Here is an 18,305-nt window from a genome sequence, read left to right as displayed (position 1 = left end):
GGTTCCCCACACCTGCTCTGTGAAGAAGGGCACATGTGCTTTAGCATGGCCAAGACAGATGGAAACTTTCACCAACCTTGTGTTTTGGACTACAGCTGGCTGGGGCTGATAGTTGCTGTACAAAACATCTGGATAGCACCTGGTTGGTGAAGGCTAGTCTAATACTTTATTTTGTTTGTTTGTTTGTTTTATATACTGACCTTCACCTGAAGATCTCAGGGCAATTCACAAGATAAAAATACAAGATAGAATCACAAAATAAATAGTTAAAACAAAAACAACCCCCCCAAAAGACATTTAAAAGGCCATAGAACATTAATTAGCCAAAAAACAACCCCCCTCTCTGTGTGTGTATCTGTGTATCTATCATCTATCATCTACCTACCTACCTACCTACCTATCTATCTATCTATCTATCTATATCTATATCTATCTATCTATCTATCTATCTATCTATATCTATCTATCTATCTATCTATCTATCTATCTATCTATCTATCATCTATCTATCTATCTATCTATATCTATGAAAAGAAATTATTTTAGCAGATAAAACTCAGGTAAAGCCATCTTAAAAGGTAAAGGGGCCCCTGACCATTAGGTCCAGTCATGAACGACTCTGGGGTTGCGCGCTCATCTCGCTCTATAGGCCGAGGGAGCCGGTGTTTGTCCGCAGACAGCTTCCGGGTCATGTGGCCAGCATGACTAAACCGCTTCTGTCGAACCAAAGCAGCACATGGAAACGCCGTTTACCTTCCCACTGGAGCGGTACCTATTTATCTACTTGCACTTTGACGTGCTTTCAAACTGCTAGGTTGGCAGGAGCAGGGACCGAACAACGGGAGCTCACCCCATCGTGGGGATTCGAACCGCTGACCTTCTGATCGGCAAGTCCTAGGCTCTGTGGTTTAACCCACAGCGCCACCCGCGTCCAAAGCCATCTTACCCACACAATAAATTCCCCACCCACCCCTTATGCGTGAAACTGGATGAATTTTCTTTGCCATAACTTGGTTAAAGTTCAGAAGGGTCAGCACTAATTTTTAATAAATATCACATTGTTTTGTGTGCTGCCAGATGATCTGAACAACAGGGGTTTCTTTGTTTGTTTTTTGTAAATGATCATTGGGCAGGTTTGATATCCTGCAACATTCCCTTTGTCTTCTCCAACTTCACCCAGTCCAGACAAGTTCAGACAGAATTCTCTTGAGTACACAAGGGCAATTTTCAACTAAATAACTGCATCTCCAAATTTGTCCTGAAGAGTTTGGGGAAAACCCAGAACAGTGTTAAAGGGTGTAGGGATGGAGTTGGGGGGGGGGGATGTTCCATGCACAGGGAGAAATCCTTGCCCTGATGGAATAATTTAGTTAACACTGCTTTGAATACAACACTATGTGTGAATGGGTAGTCACTGATAAATTGCCATGAAGTCTGGAAATTTTCTGAGTGGGAAGGCCTCTTGCTAGCTCGTGCCTTCCCTTCTATGTATTGCATATTGATTTATGTATAGCACCTAGTTAGAGCAGGCATTCTAGAAATAAATCATAAAGAGCAATAATTATACATGCAAATGAGCAATGATGGCATTTTTCTTTTCTGGGAGAAATGGCTTCTCTAAAGCCATTTTCACAAATGACCTTTGAATCTCTTTTTCATTTCCCCTAACAACATTAAATGAAAAATTTACATTGGCTGAAAAGTACATTTGATTTCGAAATGTCTCTCCTCTCATTACCAGTACAGTATGAACATCATTCAGGATTGATGCAGTGCAGACAAGCAAAATGTCTTGAGTACTACTAATGTGAAGGCACTCAAGCTACTCTTGAGGAATGCCTTTATCTCCTGTAGAGGTGCTCATAAAGGAAGATTATTTTCTTAATGAACTAAAATCGTCACCAGCTAGGCACTTAAAGTTTCTGCCCTTGCAATGCTAACCATTTGTCCAAGGTTCAATCCTCTCATCTTGCAGAACTAAGTTCCCTGTCCCTCTCCTCAGTCGTTCCACAACACACAGAATGGTCAGAACTTCAAACCTCAAAGCATTTATTGTGGTATAGTCTTCTCGCCAGGTTCAGAAAAACATCAGAAGAACTTTGCTGAATCAGATCAAAGTGTCATGAAATTCTACTCAATATTGATCCAGAGCAGATTCCAACATACAGTTAGCAGAGTAAAATCTTAAAACAAGTTGCAGGATTCCCAAAAAATAGACCAGAGGCAATTGTATTTTATCCAGCAGAGCTTTGCTGCTACTGAAGGCAAATGAGCAGAATGGTCACAAATCCAATACATTCAGGATTGGCACTGTCCATAAGAAATCCAGTTGCAGCAGACTTCACTTAAACTTACAATACTTACAGCAAGTCTAAACCTTAACACTGTATACAGAACACTACACCAGAAAGAAAAGAGATAAAAAGATAGAGCAAAACCCAGGCTCCTTCTAGCCTATTTTTATAGCCAGCATGACCTTGACGGAAAGAGATAAGAGAACCAGTTTAAGCCAGCTGTACTCAACTTCTCGGAAGGAATAACCCAAACATCATGAACCTTCTGCTTGTTTCTTTCACACAGAGAAGCTTCCAGAACCCTCTTGAATTAAGTAGAATAGGAAAGATCTCTACACATCAGATCAATACATTCTGCACTAAGAAATGCAAACTGACACAAAGGTCTGCCAATTAAAGGTCTATCCTGCTCCCACAGTGGACAACCAACTGCTTCAAGAACCCACCAACCTGCAACCAGTGGATTAAGGGAATGGCCCTGTCCAGTGATTGGCATTCCGTATTATACTGCCTCTGAAAGTGGAGTGTCATCATGCAGCCATCATGACCAACAGCCACAGTTTATTAGCTGTGCCTCTACTGCAGTGATATTAAAATATGTCGGTCAAATGGGCATTTTGGAGGTAGAAAGTCTGTGATTCTGCAATATTTAGAAATGGTTGAGAAGACTTGAGAAGGGGATTGCATTTCTTTAGAGAAAGAGGTCCCTTGGGGGTGGGGGGACAGGTAAAATGCAAAAATGCATGTATAAAAGAAAACTGCTCCTACCTGAGAAGGACATCGCACCTCGAGCATCTCTGCAAGATAATAGGGCTGCTTCTGTCCATCTGGTAACAGCTGGAAGACAAGATGTGAGCACTGTGAGACTCAGGCAGCAGATCCGTTCAAAGGGTGCATTTTAGCCTCTTGTAGGCTAGACCTGCAAGTTCTAATTCAAGGCAATTACCACTACATCTGATGAAGAGGTAAACCTATTTCTTGACTAAAGCCCTTGAGACTGTAGATGACGGCTCATGCAGGCAACAAAATGCCCCCCCTCCACTAGAAATTAAAAACAAAAAACAGCCACATCCTTGCATTTAGAAAAGGAGCATGTCAGTCAGAAGGCAAAACCAGACAAAGAACAGATCACTTCCAGCAAATGATGACCATTCAAAGTGGCCCTAAGAGTTTTGCTTTCCAACTTTTCTCAACTTTTTGTCTTTGATTCAAGGAAGCCAACATCATGGAGCTGTTTTAGATTTAGGGAACCCATTGGTTAAAAAAGTGAAAAGTGCATGCTTGGCTGGCACACAAAATAATGATTGAGAATAGAACAGGGATATAATGAAGAAAAACTGAAAATTGAGAAATAAGACCTCATGGGCAAATGAAAATTTCATGAAACTGAAAATGAATGGCTAACCAATTAAAATAATGCATTCTCAAGCTGTTAATACTGGCAGTCATTTCCACAGGTTTAAGATTAAAACTATTGTACTATACTTAAATAAAAGATACTTAAATAATTAAGGAACAAAGATTCAGCCAGACCAGAGAAAATCTTTTTCCTTTTAAAACAAATCATAGGCTAATTTCTAAAAGGGGCTTGCAAAAAAACTGAATCATGTCTTGTGGGTCACTAAAGCTTTTTCCATCTCCCTTTGAGACATGAGTAGTGCTGGGCACCATCTGGCAGGGCATGTTTGTAGCATTGATGAAATCTTAACTATATTAAATGGGGGCACATCCAGAGAGACAATGTCTTTACAGCCAGGTACAGAAAACATCTCAAAACCCTGCTGAGATGACTGATATCTAAATTGCTTAGGCCAAGAGAAAAGCAATCACTAAGCACTTCCATGCCAGCCGCAGCCAGCTCAAACTATAATGCTGCCCACATGCAAAAATGCATCTTGCTATTGTTGTTTGCTGGAGGGTGGTGCTATCAGCCCAGTGCTTTGCTTGATTACAGGCCCTTCCATGTGCCCTGTAAGAGAACGAAGCCAGGGGAAGGGGCTGTGGCTGGGAAAATATGAGTTGTGGGGCACTGGTTGTTCTTAAATGAAATGGAGAGTGGTACTTTGAGGATCTTCTAGAGAATAGTGCCTCCCTGATGCCATATTAGCAGGACTATAGGACAGGAGCCCAATGAGCAAAATGAGCAGGAAGGCTCCTGATGCAAGGGCTGTTTAATACGCATTAAATGTTACATATTTAAAATGCTATGCACAGCGGTTTGCATTAGGCAGAAGGTTTAACTATAGCAAATGCAGCAAGGGGAGTGCTAAAGGCTAATTGATGACTCATCCCAGGAACCCAAGCAGAGATCTCTCACAACAGGAAGATGAAACCTGAAAACTCAGAATATTAGTGCTGGAGCCATCAGCAGCAGAAGCGCAGCTCAAATCCTGAACAAGCAATATGCTTGTATATGAACTCTCTTTCTGGGACCAGAGAGAGGAAAGTTTACTGAACTGTATTAAGGACTAAAAAGAAGACTGGAACCACACTGTTTGCTGTTCAAGAGCAATGAGTTGATTTTATTTTGTAACATTTAATTTTAACAATTTTAAAACTGTTCTGCAGCAAAGCTTTGAGACTCATTCTTATGGTGGAGAGCAAATTCATTTATACTCTGCAGAAGGTCCAGATCAAGGATTCAGTTCTGCAACAACTCTACCAATGAATGGCTTACAATAGGAACTTAATGAAGTGTTCCCGTCTAGAGAGGAAGGCCCCACAAAACAATTAAGCCCAGAGTCTAAAATAAGCCAACTACACTGTCCCAGCCACCTGCATAGCCCTTGAATATAGGCAGGCTTTCTCCCAATTACTGTTTCAGACAGTAATTCATACAGAATAGCATCACTATGCATATAATTCATCTTCCCAAATCACTATAACTTTCCTGTTTCTCTGATTTTCTTCTGGAGTTATATTCCCAAGATTTATAGAACAGGGATTTTTGGAGACATTTTACTTTTAACATGAAAGAAGGTTGCCTATAAGGGAAACCCTTTCGCTAAATAAAAATGAAAGATACATTTTAAGAAATAATCAGACTGTCTGCATTAAACATCCGGCGGTGATGACTGCAGTATGCAAATAAGCTGCTGAATACATTTCTGTACAACCATGTGCCAGGGTTTGAATAAGTCAAAGGCAGAGATCTGCTCTCTGCTGACTGCGTGATAGCCAGGTTGACTGGATTTGTAGTGCAACAACATTTGGAGGGTCACAGATTTCCCACCCCTGACTTAGCAGAATGACACCCAAGTCCAAGCTGCTCCAGGATCTGGCAGCTTCCCCAGGAGTGGTGCTGTTATCAGTGTATGGCTCATTGCCAGTCCAATAAGACAAGAGAGACCAAGACTTCAAAGATGGGAATCAGCAGTGCAGATAATTTGCAAAGCATTGATTAAATGGACCTTTTTAAAACACAGGTAAAACACCAGTTGTGCAAACGTGAAAAGCATTCATTACTGTAAGTCACCATATTTAAAGTTTCTTGACCTTTATGTTACACTAGTTCTCATTCTGATGGGCCGAGGTAGTTTTGCATTAGCTTGTGGGTTTTGTTGTGCTGTTCTGATGGGAGCAATAGAGTCTCCTTGTCAGAGGTGGCGATCAGATAAACTCGCCCTGTGCTTTTTAAATACTGACAGTATCTTGCATGTCATCTGACCTTGCACAGATTGCAGCCAACCATCCAACAGAGATTAGTGATAAAGAAATTACCCAGGGGAAATAACTTAATGCAAACCTCTGTTAACTTCTCCTGGAAGCACGAGAGCCAAGATGTTGGCTGCGAAGTGGCTCTTTGTTTCTTTAAAAGTGTGGGCACTAAAACGCTGTAGAAGACTGAAACTCCTAAACAAGCAACCATGTTTGAGAAAATCTGTTTGGCTTGACATTACATCCCAGGCTCATGGCTTGTCTTGCTCCAGACAAACCACACAGAGTAAGCAAGCATTGTTCTTGGCTTACCACTCATTGTTTGTTTGGCGGAGACAAACCATGAGTCTGGCTTGGGCATAATGCTAAGCCAAACCATGGCTTAGGTCCCAGCAGCACAACAACAGCAGGAGTAGGGGAGGAATGAATCAGCTATGATTTCTCCACCGTGCAACCAGCTTGCTTGCTTGTTCACACAAAGCCATAATATGGTTTGGTGTTACATGCAAATATGAAAGGTGGCCTTCAGCCCTGGTAAAGGAAACCTTACGTTTTCATGCTAGGGTGCTACTAATATTAGTGTAATTTTCAAAAAGCATACAAAGAGATTTGCTCATAGGGCGTCAAAATAATAAAAGTAGGGTAGCTTATAAGGGAGGGCTGGTTACAAAGTGCTACCTTTCCATGTAACCATCCCCTCTTAAGTCAGTCAACAGCATCAACCTGCCAAATAGTGGATTTTGGAGGACTTTGGAAGGAGAAGGCTGCATTCATCCTCCTTGGAGATTGCCAAGTGGTAACATGAACCCTGGTGATAAGTGACCATTTGGTAAATGGTCTTCTGTACACATGCACCCAGTTGCAAGGCTCTTTAAGAAAAAGACAGGGGAAAGGGGCAGTGGTGTAGCTAGCCACTTCGGAGCCTGGTGCGGAGCTGATTCCTGCAGCTGGGGGCGGGGTGATCCGTCTGTGGGGATGGGGTAAGCTGCCCACGGGGGCAGGGCATTCCACCCATGGGGGCGGGGCGAGCCTCTCTGACACTTGGAGCCTCTCTGCCCCTCAGCTGTAGGGCGGCTGAGGGAGAGGCAGTAGGCAGACGTTTCAGGCAGCACAGAACCTGCAGGCACCTAAGCCACCACGTCACTCCTAAAAAGTTTCATGAGTGCAATTTTTTTCATTAAAAAACCCTCATTTTGTCACACACACCCCTCAGTGATGACACCCGGGGCAGACCACACACCACGCACCCTCCTTCCTCCACCATTGGAAAGGGGGCACCCACAGCATTTTTTGGGGAAAAAATGTTAATCCAAGTTTCTCTGCTCAGCTGAACAGCGGCTGATATCTCAAGGCTAAAACACAAGAGAGAAAGTCAGCCACTTGTTTGCCGTGTCTACCAATCTGCATAACTAACTTTAAATTAGAATTCAGGCATGATCAGCTCACAATCCCCCTTCCTGATTAAAGAAATCAAATGCAAACCAAATAACCTAGGAGGAGAACCCACTCTTGTATCTTATCAGGGCATCCGACCTGCAATAAAAGGAGGGCTGAGACAAGAACTTTGACGTTATCCTTGCAGGTGTTTATAAATGAGAGGAAGATCAAGATAACTGCAAGCAGTTCTTTTCATCTAAGGTTGCAACCTTGATTCCAGTCTTTATCTCTTGGCCAACCGGGCAAAATGCCCATGGCATTAGAGTGAACTGTATGCAAATAGGAGTTGGTGATCATCCTGGGGCTTTAGCTGTAGCTGCCGCTAATGGCTGTATCACATAGTTTTGCTTCCTCTTTCCAGGATAGATGCCCATGTACATCCAATGCTTTCAGTTGTTTCATAACAGGGCAAACACCACTTTCCACTGCACCAGGGGTCCTTCCAATTTAGCAAGGCTCCAACACACCTACACATCAACACACACACCCTCCAATTCATTTTTTCCCGTCTGTTATTCTGTGCAGGACGCGGTCTTGAACAATGGGAACAGGAAGAAGGTGAGAATGTTCCCGCAGTACTTTGGATGTTATAGTCTACAAGTGGGACCCGTAGTAGCAACACCATCACCAACAACAAGAGCAGCAGCAACAACAGCAACAACATTATTTATATGCTGTCCCAGCCACACTGGGCAGCTCCCAACAAAGTATTAAAAACACAATAAAACACCAAACATTAAAAACTTCCCTATACAGGGCTGCCTTCAGATGTCTTCTAAACGTCAGATAGTTGTTTATTCCTTTGACACCTGATGGGAGGGTGTTCCACAGGGAAGTCGCCACTCCCAAGAAGGCCCTCTGCCTGGTTCTCTGTAACCTCACAGTGAGGGAACCACCAGAAGGCCCTCAGTGCCGTATTTCAGTATCCGGGCAGAATGATGGGGGTGGAGATACTTCTTCAGGTATACTAGACCGAGGCCGTTTGGGGCTTTAAAGGTCAGCATCAACACTTTGAACTGTGCTCAGAAACGTACTGGGAGCCAATGAAGACCCTTTAGGACCGGAGCAGAGTGCTTCTGCTACCCTCCAGGACACTCCATAGCTAGCAGGACCAGTAGTCAGGGATGATTGGAGTTGTAGTCCAAAAACAGTTGGAGATCCAAGTCTGGGAAACCTTGCTCTATTCCATTCTTCCCTCCTAACCAGTTTTCCATTCCGCCCCCTCCCCCAACAGTCAGTCAGTATCTCATTGCCATTGAGCATACTCATTTTTCATCGGGCTTTTTTTTTGGGGGGGGGGATAGGGTATCCTCTCCTTTGGTGACCTGTGCAGGACCTGAGTGCGAGAGCACTCTCCTCTCCTGCAGTCTCCAGCAACTGGTATTCAGAAGCTTTGATGCCCCCCAACCATGGAGGAAGAGCATAAGCTATGGCACCCTTGCCTGAACCTCAGAAATGGGCAGAAATAAATGAATGGCTGTTAATGGTGATGTTGCAGATTGAACATCAGACTAAGGGCTGGGAGAACCTGGGTTCAAATTCCTGCTTTGTCATGAATCTCTCTGAGTTACCTTTGCCTAACCGCTATCTCAGAGGATCATCACCATGAAGATAAGAAATGGGATACACACCCATGTGATCTACCTTGTGCCTCTTCTCAGGAAAAGCAAGATGCAGCCATGAGAGAAAGACAAATAGTCAATCTGATCACAGAGCAGACAAAGTTCTTTACTGCCCTCTGAGGAGTCCATGCCTTGGATAGCATGCCTGGCCTAGAGTTTTACAGGAGGACCGTGAGGCGGGGATAAGCAAAACAGCAACAAAATACCTTAAGAAGGGAGGGGCCAAAACCAGCCCAGTAAAGACTGAGCCTATTCAGTGTCCACAGAATGCTAACTGTCGGCTGAGGTGGGAAATTAGTGTGCGTGTTGGTGGGGATGTAGAGGAATGGAATATCCTGGAAAAGGAGGGTGCTAAACTCAAAACTTGCAACTGGAAAGGAAAGTATTATTTGGCATTGGGTATTTCAGCTTTGCTCTTCTCAGTGAAAGAAGCAGTTGCCAGCTAATTTCATCCTCTCATTGTTGCCCTGATTCCTTCATGGTACTGTTGAAGTGATAATACCCTCTCCAATGGTAGACCCCCCCCCCCATGGGCCAGTGTGGTCATGCAGCCATGCTCTGCAACCTATTGAGCAATCCCAATGTCTCTAGTACCTCTTACCATATTGTTCCAGAGTCCAACTCCGAGAACAGCAAATTTGTTTTTCACAGAAGTCTTTTTTGTGGAATAGTCATTATCTCGCCTACCCTGGAAGAGAAAAAAAATTCTGGTGAGAATATTACAGAACAGTTTTGAATTCATTGCTCGTTCCCTCTAGCTGTGGGCCCATATGCAGTGAACCTGGGGTTACCGGGGTCAGGAAGCAGACAAAAATGACATGACGAATCTTGGGATCAAATTGGGGCCATAACTTTATTGATTACAGATGTAAGTAGGTTTTGGCTTATGCATTGGGTACGTATCCTGAATCAACCAACCCAACTGCTAGTCGATCCTGGGTTAAGGATCCCACCATGACACACAACAAATGGAGTGATCTCTCCAGGACGCCATTTGGGAAGTTCTATGGGCCGTTAGCCCCCATCAGGGCATTTAGACAGAATCCTTCCCCCTGGGCCCCTTTACCGGGGTACCCTGATACTTGATCCTGAAAGGGGGGTAGGGCTCGTTCCCACCCCACCCCCTTGTTTAGACTAACGATTCAACCCTATGCCTTCTTTCACCAGCAAGTTGTGACAGTTGCTATGAGGTGGGCAACAACCTCAGATTGGCCCAACTGGTCTGCAGGCACATTCCTCCCTGGTCCCAAATATGGCGACCAATTAGTTCCATAGCACACGTGCTGCACACTTGCCATCAGGCAGAGCCAAATGTACGGGAAGGGTGGGTGGGATGTCTGAAGACTGACTGCCCTGCTGCCTCTGAGTGTAGTTGATTTAAAGGGATTGGCCACAGATCTGACTGAAGCCAGGTGTGCCCAGGTCCAATCACAGGTTGGTCACAACTGAATTTCAAATTTCCTGCCCCTTCCCAACCCCATCGTGACCAGCTGAAGCTGATGAAGCGGTCAGCTGTTCGCACAGGAGGGTTTTGCCTACCCACCCTGGCCTTCCCGGACCTGTGCTGGTCTGCAAATGCCACCGAGAATGGCAACTGGTCTATGTTGTTGGACTCCATCTCCCATCAGCCTTTGTCATCATGGCCAATAGTCACATGTCATGATCATTCACTCGCAACCCAGCAAATATTTGACAACATGGCAGCTGGGAGTTAGCAGTCTTGTTTTCAATACTTTATAAGCTCTCACAAAAAGAAGGCCTGTAGTTTAATAGTAGAGGGTGTGTTTTGCATGCAGAAAGTCCCAAGTTTAATCCCTGGCATCTCTAGATAGGGAAAGACCCATGGCTGAAATCCTAGCAAGCCACTGACAGTCAATGTGGATGATAGCGAGCTAGACGGACCAATTATCTGATACAATACAAAATAACTTCTTGTGTTCAAAGAATGTCAAGGTAACAAAAGGGGGAAATAGATTCAGGTAGGTAGCCGTGTTGGTCTGACGCAGTAGAAATATAAATAAACATTTAAAAATTGTCCAGTAGCACCTTAGAGACCAACTAAGTTTGTTCTTGGTATAAGCTTTTGTGTGCATGCACACTTCTTCAGATACCATGCATGCACGCTTCTTCAGGTATCTGGAGAAATGTGTATACACATGAAAACTCATACCAAGAACAAACTTAGTTGGTCTCTAAGGTGCTACTGGACAATTTTTTAATTTTTTTATATATATTTCAAAAGGGGAAAATAGTTTGCTGTTTTTCATGTTCCCTTATTTTCATATGAAGAAAAAAAAAATCATCTAGATTGCATGGATTGTCTTCCCTGACATATGGAAAACTGATTTCCCTTGCAGGCCAAAAATCATATCGTTTGATTACTCTCTTCAAGGTACAGTTATTTTTCTAGGACCAGCAGGTATTACCCAGAAGGAACACCTCAACCATAGCTCACACTCACTTTTGCAAGAGGCATATTTGCTTCTTGCAGAGAAGTCTGGAGAACCACAGCAAAATCATCCTTCTGGCCATACTTCCTTGATGCCAGCAGATTTTCCAAAGAGTTCTGCATATAAGGATAAGCAAACAGTTAACAGGATGAACTCTGTCCCCGAACCACAGAGAACATAGCACAATGCACAGATTTGCCCATGGCTTAAATGAGTTTCAGAGCCATCTCTACTAGCTAATAAGCCAGAATAATCAAATTATACAGTCAAAACACAAAAGTAATTCCATGAAAAAGCATCTTATGCAACCATTAGGAAACGACCCAGCGACTACGAGGTGAATTGCATAAGGCCGTTTTCTTAGAAAGAGCAGAAACCTAGTAATTAGATCACGTGGTTGGCCCTGCATAAAGCTCAGAAACAGGAACACCCCAGCTAGCTAACAGTACAGGATATGGGCAGCTTTTGCCACCTGCTAAATATTCCGACATGCTTTTGCAGTAGAGACAACATAATTAACCAGCTTGGCAAACAGAGCTTTCATTAGCTACAGCTGGGATAGCACAATTCCTCAATTCTCCCCTCTGCAGTTGTTGTAACACCATTTGAAAATTTTGGGATTTCAGCTGTCATGTATCACTAGGATATGCAGGGCATTTTTGAAAGCTTGCTCCATCACTGGCACCTCCAGTGCTGGGAAAGAACCTTTTCTCCCGGTCAGCATAGGCAATGTTGAACTAGACGGACGAACAGTTACACTCTGTATAAGGCAGCTTCCTAAATATATTCCCCCCCTCCCCCCGGTTGCTGACACAAAATTCTTATGAAATAATGAAGGCAACATACCTTATGCAAATGCATTATGCAAACTAGACAGCTTTACTCAGTTTGCATAACTGATAGATTTATGTTGAAAACAAAGAGGAAGGGTTGTATATTATTTGTGTTTGGAGGCCCATAATGCGCAAGAGCTGTAGACACACTGGCATCTGCACTGAGATTCCTGAGCTGGACAGAGTTGATCCTGGGCCAACTCCGTTGCTTGAAGAGGGGAAACCAAATTTATTCATCAATTCCCTGCCACCATAACTTCCTTGGAGGAAGAATGCAATACAAACATGAAAGGGATGCATACGTGATCCTAAAAAGATTAATGTTAAAGGGATCCAAGATTCTAAATCTATTTAGATGTCATGTCAAATTAATTTTTGGACAGATATACACAGATGAATGTGAGTTCTCCCTTGCACAGTGCTCACCTGATAGGACCATCTCCACACAGCCACCTCGAGACTGGAACAATCGTTGGGACAAAGGCATGGCTTGAGGAGAATATCCCTGGAAGTTGGCAAAAGTCAAGCCAAGCCAAAACATAAATAAATGAAATAAAAATTGCTGTCGCTTTTCATAAACATGCAATCTTTTGAAACATAGAGAGGAGAGATTTGTGCTGTGATTCATATGCATTTTAGAAACGTATATGTTTCATAGGGCTTCTCCAGACTGGTGTCTTACTGTGAGGGTGTTCAGCAACATGTTGATGACACAATAACAGTGCCTGCATGGTGGGTTTATTCTGCTAGAATTTGCTGTGTGATGCTTCCTCAATGCTACCACATGATTAATGTCCAGAGGGGCTATAGGGCAACAAAAATGGGGAGACGGGGGATAAACCATAACGCTATTTACTTTTTATTGCACAGTAGAAGAAAAGGCCTTTCTGCTGTTTGAATTAAAATAAGAAGAATATAAGATCAGAGTGAATATAGGACAAAATCAAATCGAAGCATTTATGGTATAAAAAGTTACACGATATCAGCAATGATACACATTGATTGGAAATGAAGCATCCCCTCAAAACTTTTGCAGGCACAAACTCTATTGAATGTGGAACTGGGTATAACTTCCTTGCTAGCATCCTGAGCACAATAAATCATGGCATATGCCCCATATGCTCAACAGACAGTACCACACTTATAAAAGATGAAGAAGCTATTGCATTGTGCTGGAAAGAACATGACCAGCATCTCCTTAACTGCAACTCTGTCATAGCTGCTGAGGTCCTCTCAAAAATTCTCTTTGGGATGGCTCTAGCTCTGTGGTTCTTGTATTGATTGAGCAGGAGGACAGACTACATGACCTATAAGCCCTCATTGCAATTCCATGGAGTCCCACTCCCTCCTTCTCTAGCTTAGAATTCGACATACAAAAAACAATTTTCAGTCACCCATATCAAAACATTTCCAAATCAGACATAATGTGGTGTGTTTTCCCCTAACTATGGTGAAAAGTTCTCAGAGGTCTGCAGAAATAACTTCCAGCACTCCAAAAGGAAGACAGACCATCACAGGTATATCCAAATAAATAACTAGAATCTGTTATTTGATGGTGACGTAAAATGTGGGTAGTGGAAGAAAGCTGATTCACCAAACGACTTTAAAGTTTGGCAAAATGGCCTGAGTAGGGTCAAAGGGGAAGGTTTCCCACAGTTGGTCCTAATTTCCAACATAGAGAAAGCAGCCTGCTTTGGAAGTTGTGATTAATTGAGGTGACGGATATTTGGCACACCAAGGTGAACCCTTTCAGAAGCGCAATCAGGATGACTATTGATTTGGTATGCGGTACAGCAATCTTTTTATATCCCTGTCACAAAACGCCTCTGGAGAAAAATGAACACTCCTCACCAAGGAACACAATGAGAGCTCTTGGCTCATCAACAGCTGCAATAAAATGGGATTTACCTGACATAATTCTGATCATTGTGTGGAAGAGGTGAGACTGTGAGCAGAGGAGAATCCACCAGGTTTACAAAAACTTTGGGCATCTATAGTGATAAAAAAAATGATTAGGAAAAGCTAGCAGTTGTGGGCTGTTCACTTTCACCAGAATATTTTCTCTTAAATGGCTGCACCACTTGTATTCATCAGGGTCCATCCATACCTCATCTCAGTGTAGACTGTGACTCCCTTGTGCCTCTCTTAATTCCCCTTTCTCCATGCAGTGTTCTCCCTCAACTACTGCTGCCCCACACTTTCTCCCCTCTAAATCTGGAGACTCCCTATTATTTGGAAATGCAAATAGGAATCTTCAGATTTGGAGAGCAGAAAGTACAGGACGCCAGTAGCTGTATCATGCATCATGGCTGAGGGGGGATTGCACAACACACAAAGGGTTCACAGTCCACATAAAGCCAAGATATGGATTGGCCCTCAATTGATTTCTCTCCTGGACAAGGGACAAATAAATGAACATTGGCAGTTTCTACTCCCATTTCCACTGGTATTCTCCAACATCACCAGTCTGCTGTTTTATTTGCTTATTGATTTGAATTTGATTTGGACACACACACATACACACAGTGGCACCTCGGTTTTTGAACATAATCTGTTCCGGAAGACTGTTCAGAGTTCTGAAATGTTCAAAAACCGAAAACTCAACAGCCAACAGCTAGGCCTCAGGATCTTGCACTCAAGCAGAAGCCGCATGGCATGTTTGACTTCCGAGGCGTGTTTGAAAACTGAAGCATTTACTTCCAGGTTTACGGCAATCGTAAACCGAAATGTTCGTCAATGGAGACTTTCAAAAACCGAGGTACCACTCTGTATGTGTGTGTGTTTCTGTGTGTGTGTATTATGGGAGTTGTTTTATACTGCAATGCAAACTAAAATAGGAGATGGATATTATAAAGAGCAATATATAAATGCCTTACATAAACAAACTAATACATTGAGCTGAGATTTTTGCAGTTTAGGGAGTTGGACTAGATGACCCATCTAGTCCAACTCTGCCATTCTATGATTCTACGATCTGAATCAGGTATTGGAAGGGGTTTTATGTGGTTCTTGTTATTTTAAATCATGTGCAGCCATACTCACTCATTCTACATGCCTATTTTGTAGTTTGTTTTCCTCTTCTAAATTTCATCAGTTATAATGGTTCTCTCTGATTTATAGACATTATAAAATGAAATAAAATCTCTACCAAAAAAAAAAAAAAAAAAAAGAAGGGGGAGAGGAAAGGTGTTGAAATCTATGGAATAGCTCTTACTTCTTCATATAAAAAATCCAAGACTTCTTCAAGTTGTTTTATGCTGTCAAGGTGGGAAGTTGTCTGTTGAAAGTGAAAGGATTTATGTTAGAGAGTGGATGAGGAGGTGATGATTCATTTTTTTGCCAGACAAAAGGCTGACAAAATAGCTGTCCCCCAGCATTCACCAACATGTGAATGAATCAAGGTTGGGAAACTACAGACTAAACAATTGGTGCAAGAGGTAGAATCACAACTTTCAAAAATGAAAGGCCTCTGACCTTACATAGAACTGAAATATGCCCATCAACTCTGCAATGAGAATCTAATGTTTTTACGTATCATAAATAAGTCCCTAGAATGGCACCAAATGGAAGATCCCAGGGGCAATATATTGATCTATATTCTTCCAGCACTTTGAGAGGAAGCAATCAAGAGGTGAGCAGACAATCCAATTTGAACAAGGTTTTTCCCAAGACTGATTAATCACAGCAATGGGCACCCGCATGGCCCCACAGTATGCCAACATCTTCATGGCAGATTTAGAATAACGTTTCCTAAACTCCTACCCACTCAAACCTCTCTTGTACCTACGATACATTGACGATATTTTTATCATCTGGACACATGGTCAACAGACCCTGGACACCTTTCACCAGAAATTCAATGATTTTCACCCCACAATCAACCTTACAATGAATCAATCTATGCAAGAAATACATTTTTTGGACACTACTATAAAAATACAGGATGGACGCATAGACACCACCTTATACCGTAAACCAACTGACCGACAAACATATCTACATGCCTCTAGCTACCATCCCAAACATACCAAACAGTCCATTGTATATAGCCAGGCACTACGTTACAGACGCATCTGTTCCAATTCTACAGACAGAGACTCTCACCTAAGAGATCTACAGCAAACCTTCTCAGAACTAAAATACCCAGCAGATGAAGTTAGACAACAGATCAACAGAGCCAGACTGGTACCCAGAGAGAACTTGCTGCAAGACAGACCCAAAAAAGAAAATAACAGAACTCCACTAGTCATCACATACAGCTCCCAAGTTAAAACAGTTCAACGCATCATCAGAGATCTACAACCTCTCCTGGACAATGACAGTTCTCTTTCTCAAGCTCTGGGAGGAAGACCTTTCATTGCCTACAGACAGCCACCCAATCTTAAACAACTCCTAACCCACAATAATACTACAACCAGACTTAACACGGACACTGGCACCAGAGCCTGCAATAAACCCAGATGCCAACTTTGCTGCCACATACACCCGGACAACACCATTACTGGCCCCAACAACATCACACATACCATCTCGGGACTATTTAATTGCTCATCGTCTAACATTGTGTATGCCATCAAATGCCAACAGTGTCCTTCAGCTCTCTATATTGGACAAACAGGCCAAACCTTACGCCAAAGAATAAACGGACATAAATCTGACATCAAGAATCACAAAACAGAGAAACCAGTAGGAGAACACTTCAATCTCCCAGGGCATTCTATACAAGATCTCAAAGTAGCTGTTTTACTACAAAGGAATTTCAGAAATAGACTGGAAAGAGAAGCTGCTGAATTACAACTCATTACCAAACTTAAAACAATAGAGAAACCTGGTCTGAACAGAGACATCGGATTCTTATCTCATTATACATGACTAAGCCATTTCTCACCTTCTCACCCCTTGCCTTTTCCTGTAAGACCTATTACAGTCGTTAAGAGTCGTCAACAGGCTCATCTCAGCTATCTGCCAATCTCCGATTCCCACCACCCTTCTAAGTAATACCCCTCCCCACCTTCTCAATATATAGAAGGATCTGGTAACTTCTGTTTCAGTGTATCTGAAGAAGTGTGCATGCACACGAAAGCTTATACCAAGAACTAACTTAGTTGGTCTTTAAGGTGCTACAGGAAAGAATTTTTTACTTTGATTAATCACTGGATGAGTAGCCCTTAGCTAATAGTTTGAGGATTGCATTCTTATGAATTTTAGAGAATGAGAGAGGGGAGCGGGGAGCAACTATTGCCTTTCAAATATTCATATACAGTTATCACCTCTGCAGACTTCAAACAAAGTAATTTGCAGAGAGTTGATTAAAGCCCTGAGGAGGGAATGTTGCAGAGCCTGCCATATAACACAGGCTGTTTGGTGCAATATGCACACAAAGGTAAAAGACCAAAAATGAAAATTGTACTTTGTTCTTTGGAATGAGTTGTATGGACCAAGGATAAATGTGTAGCATTGTCAGGGAGGAAAAAGCAAACCAGAAATTAAAATAATGCACACCTTCAATTGATTTGAATAATGTCCAAATGGGGGTATTCGTGAAGTTGATTAACAGTATGCAGAAAAGCAGAAATGTTCAAATATTAAGAGCGGGGGGGGGGGGGAATCCTCCTGAATGCTTGAATGGCTCAGTGGGGCAGGCAAAAGAGAGAATACAGAGGTATCAGAAACAAGGTAAAAAATAGGGAAAGAGGACTAGATTTAAAAAGAAAGAGTCTTGTATATTCTAGACAAAGCTGGAAGAAAAATAAATATATTGTAGCACCTTAAAGACTCACATTTTTTATGATCTGCTGTGGAGCTGTTATCCATGATAACATCAACATTTTAAACCATATTATTGAACCTAATTCCTTGGTCCATTTGCCAAGCCAAGACATGGGACTCTTACCTGAGAGATGGACGCTTGTAAAGGACATGGATGGAAAATTGTGATGAGCTTCCAGTCATGTTGGTAATCTGTCTGCTGCAGGGTAAGAGCACAAGGAAAAACAACTGTCACACTGCAGA

The 18,305-nt window shown here is 42.5% G+C and overlaps 1 protein-coding gene across 5 annotated transcripts in view; it reads right to left on the bottom strand.

Annotated features, from left to right (window-relative positions):
• PLB1 (phospholipase B1) overlaps positions 1 to 18,305 on the bottom strand; it is a 119,875-nt gene that overhangs the window by 77,799 nt on the left and 23,771 nt on the right. For all 5 annotated transcript variants that reach the window (XM_081000093.1, XM_081000094.1, XM_081000095.1 and 2 more), the window contains 7 exons: positions 18,187 to 18,261; positions 15,508 to 15,570; positions 14,202 to 14,284; positions 12,720 to 12,798; positions 11,472 to 11,576; positions 9,612 to 9,698; positions 3,063 to 3,131 (listed from right to left, as the gene is read on the bottom strand). In XM_081000093.1, coding sequence (XP_080856219.1) covers positions 3,063 to 3,131; positions 9,612 to 9,698; positions 11,472 to 11,576; positions 12,720 to 12,798; positions 14,202 to 14,284; positions 15,508 to 15,570; positions 18,187 to 18,261 — 561 coding nt within the window. The remainder of the gene's footprint in view (positions 1 to 3,062; positions 3,132 to 9,611; positions 9,699 to 11,471; positions 11,577 to 12,719; positions 12,799 to 14,201; positions 14,285 to 15,507; positions 15,571 to 18,186; positions 18,262 to 18,305) is intronic.

The sequence above is a fragment of the Podarcis pityusensis genome (assembly GCF_964106645.2).
Source record: "Podarcis pityusensis genome assembly, chromosome: 3".
Classification (NCBI taxonomy): Eukaryota; Metazoa; Chordata; class Lepidosauria; order Squamata; family Lacertidae; genus Podarcis; species Podarcis pityusensis.
Note: the sequence above shows the minus strand (reverse complement) of the source record. Positions and strands in the feature narration are given on the sequence as shown.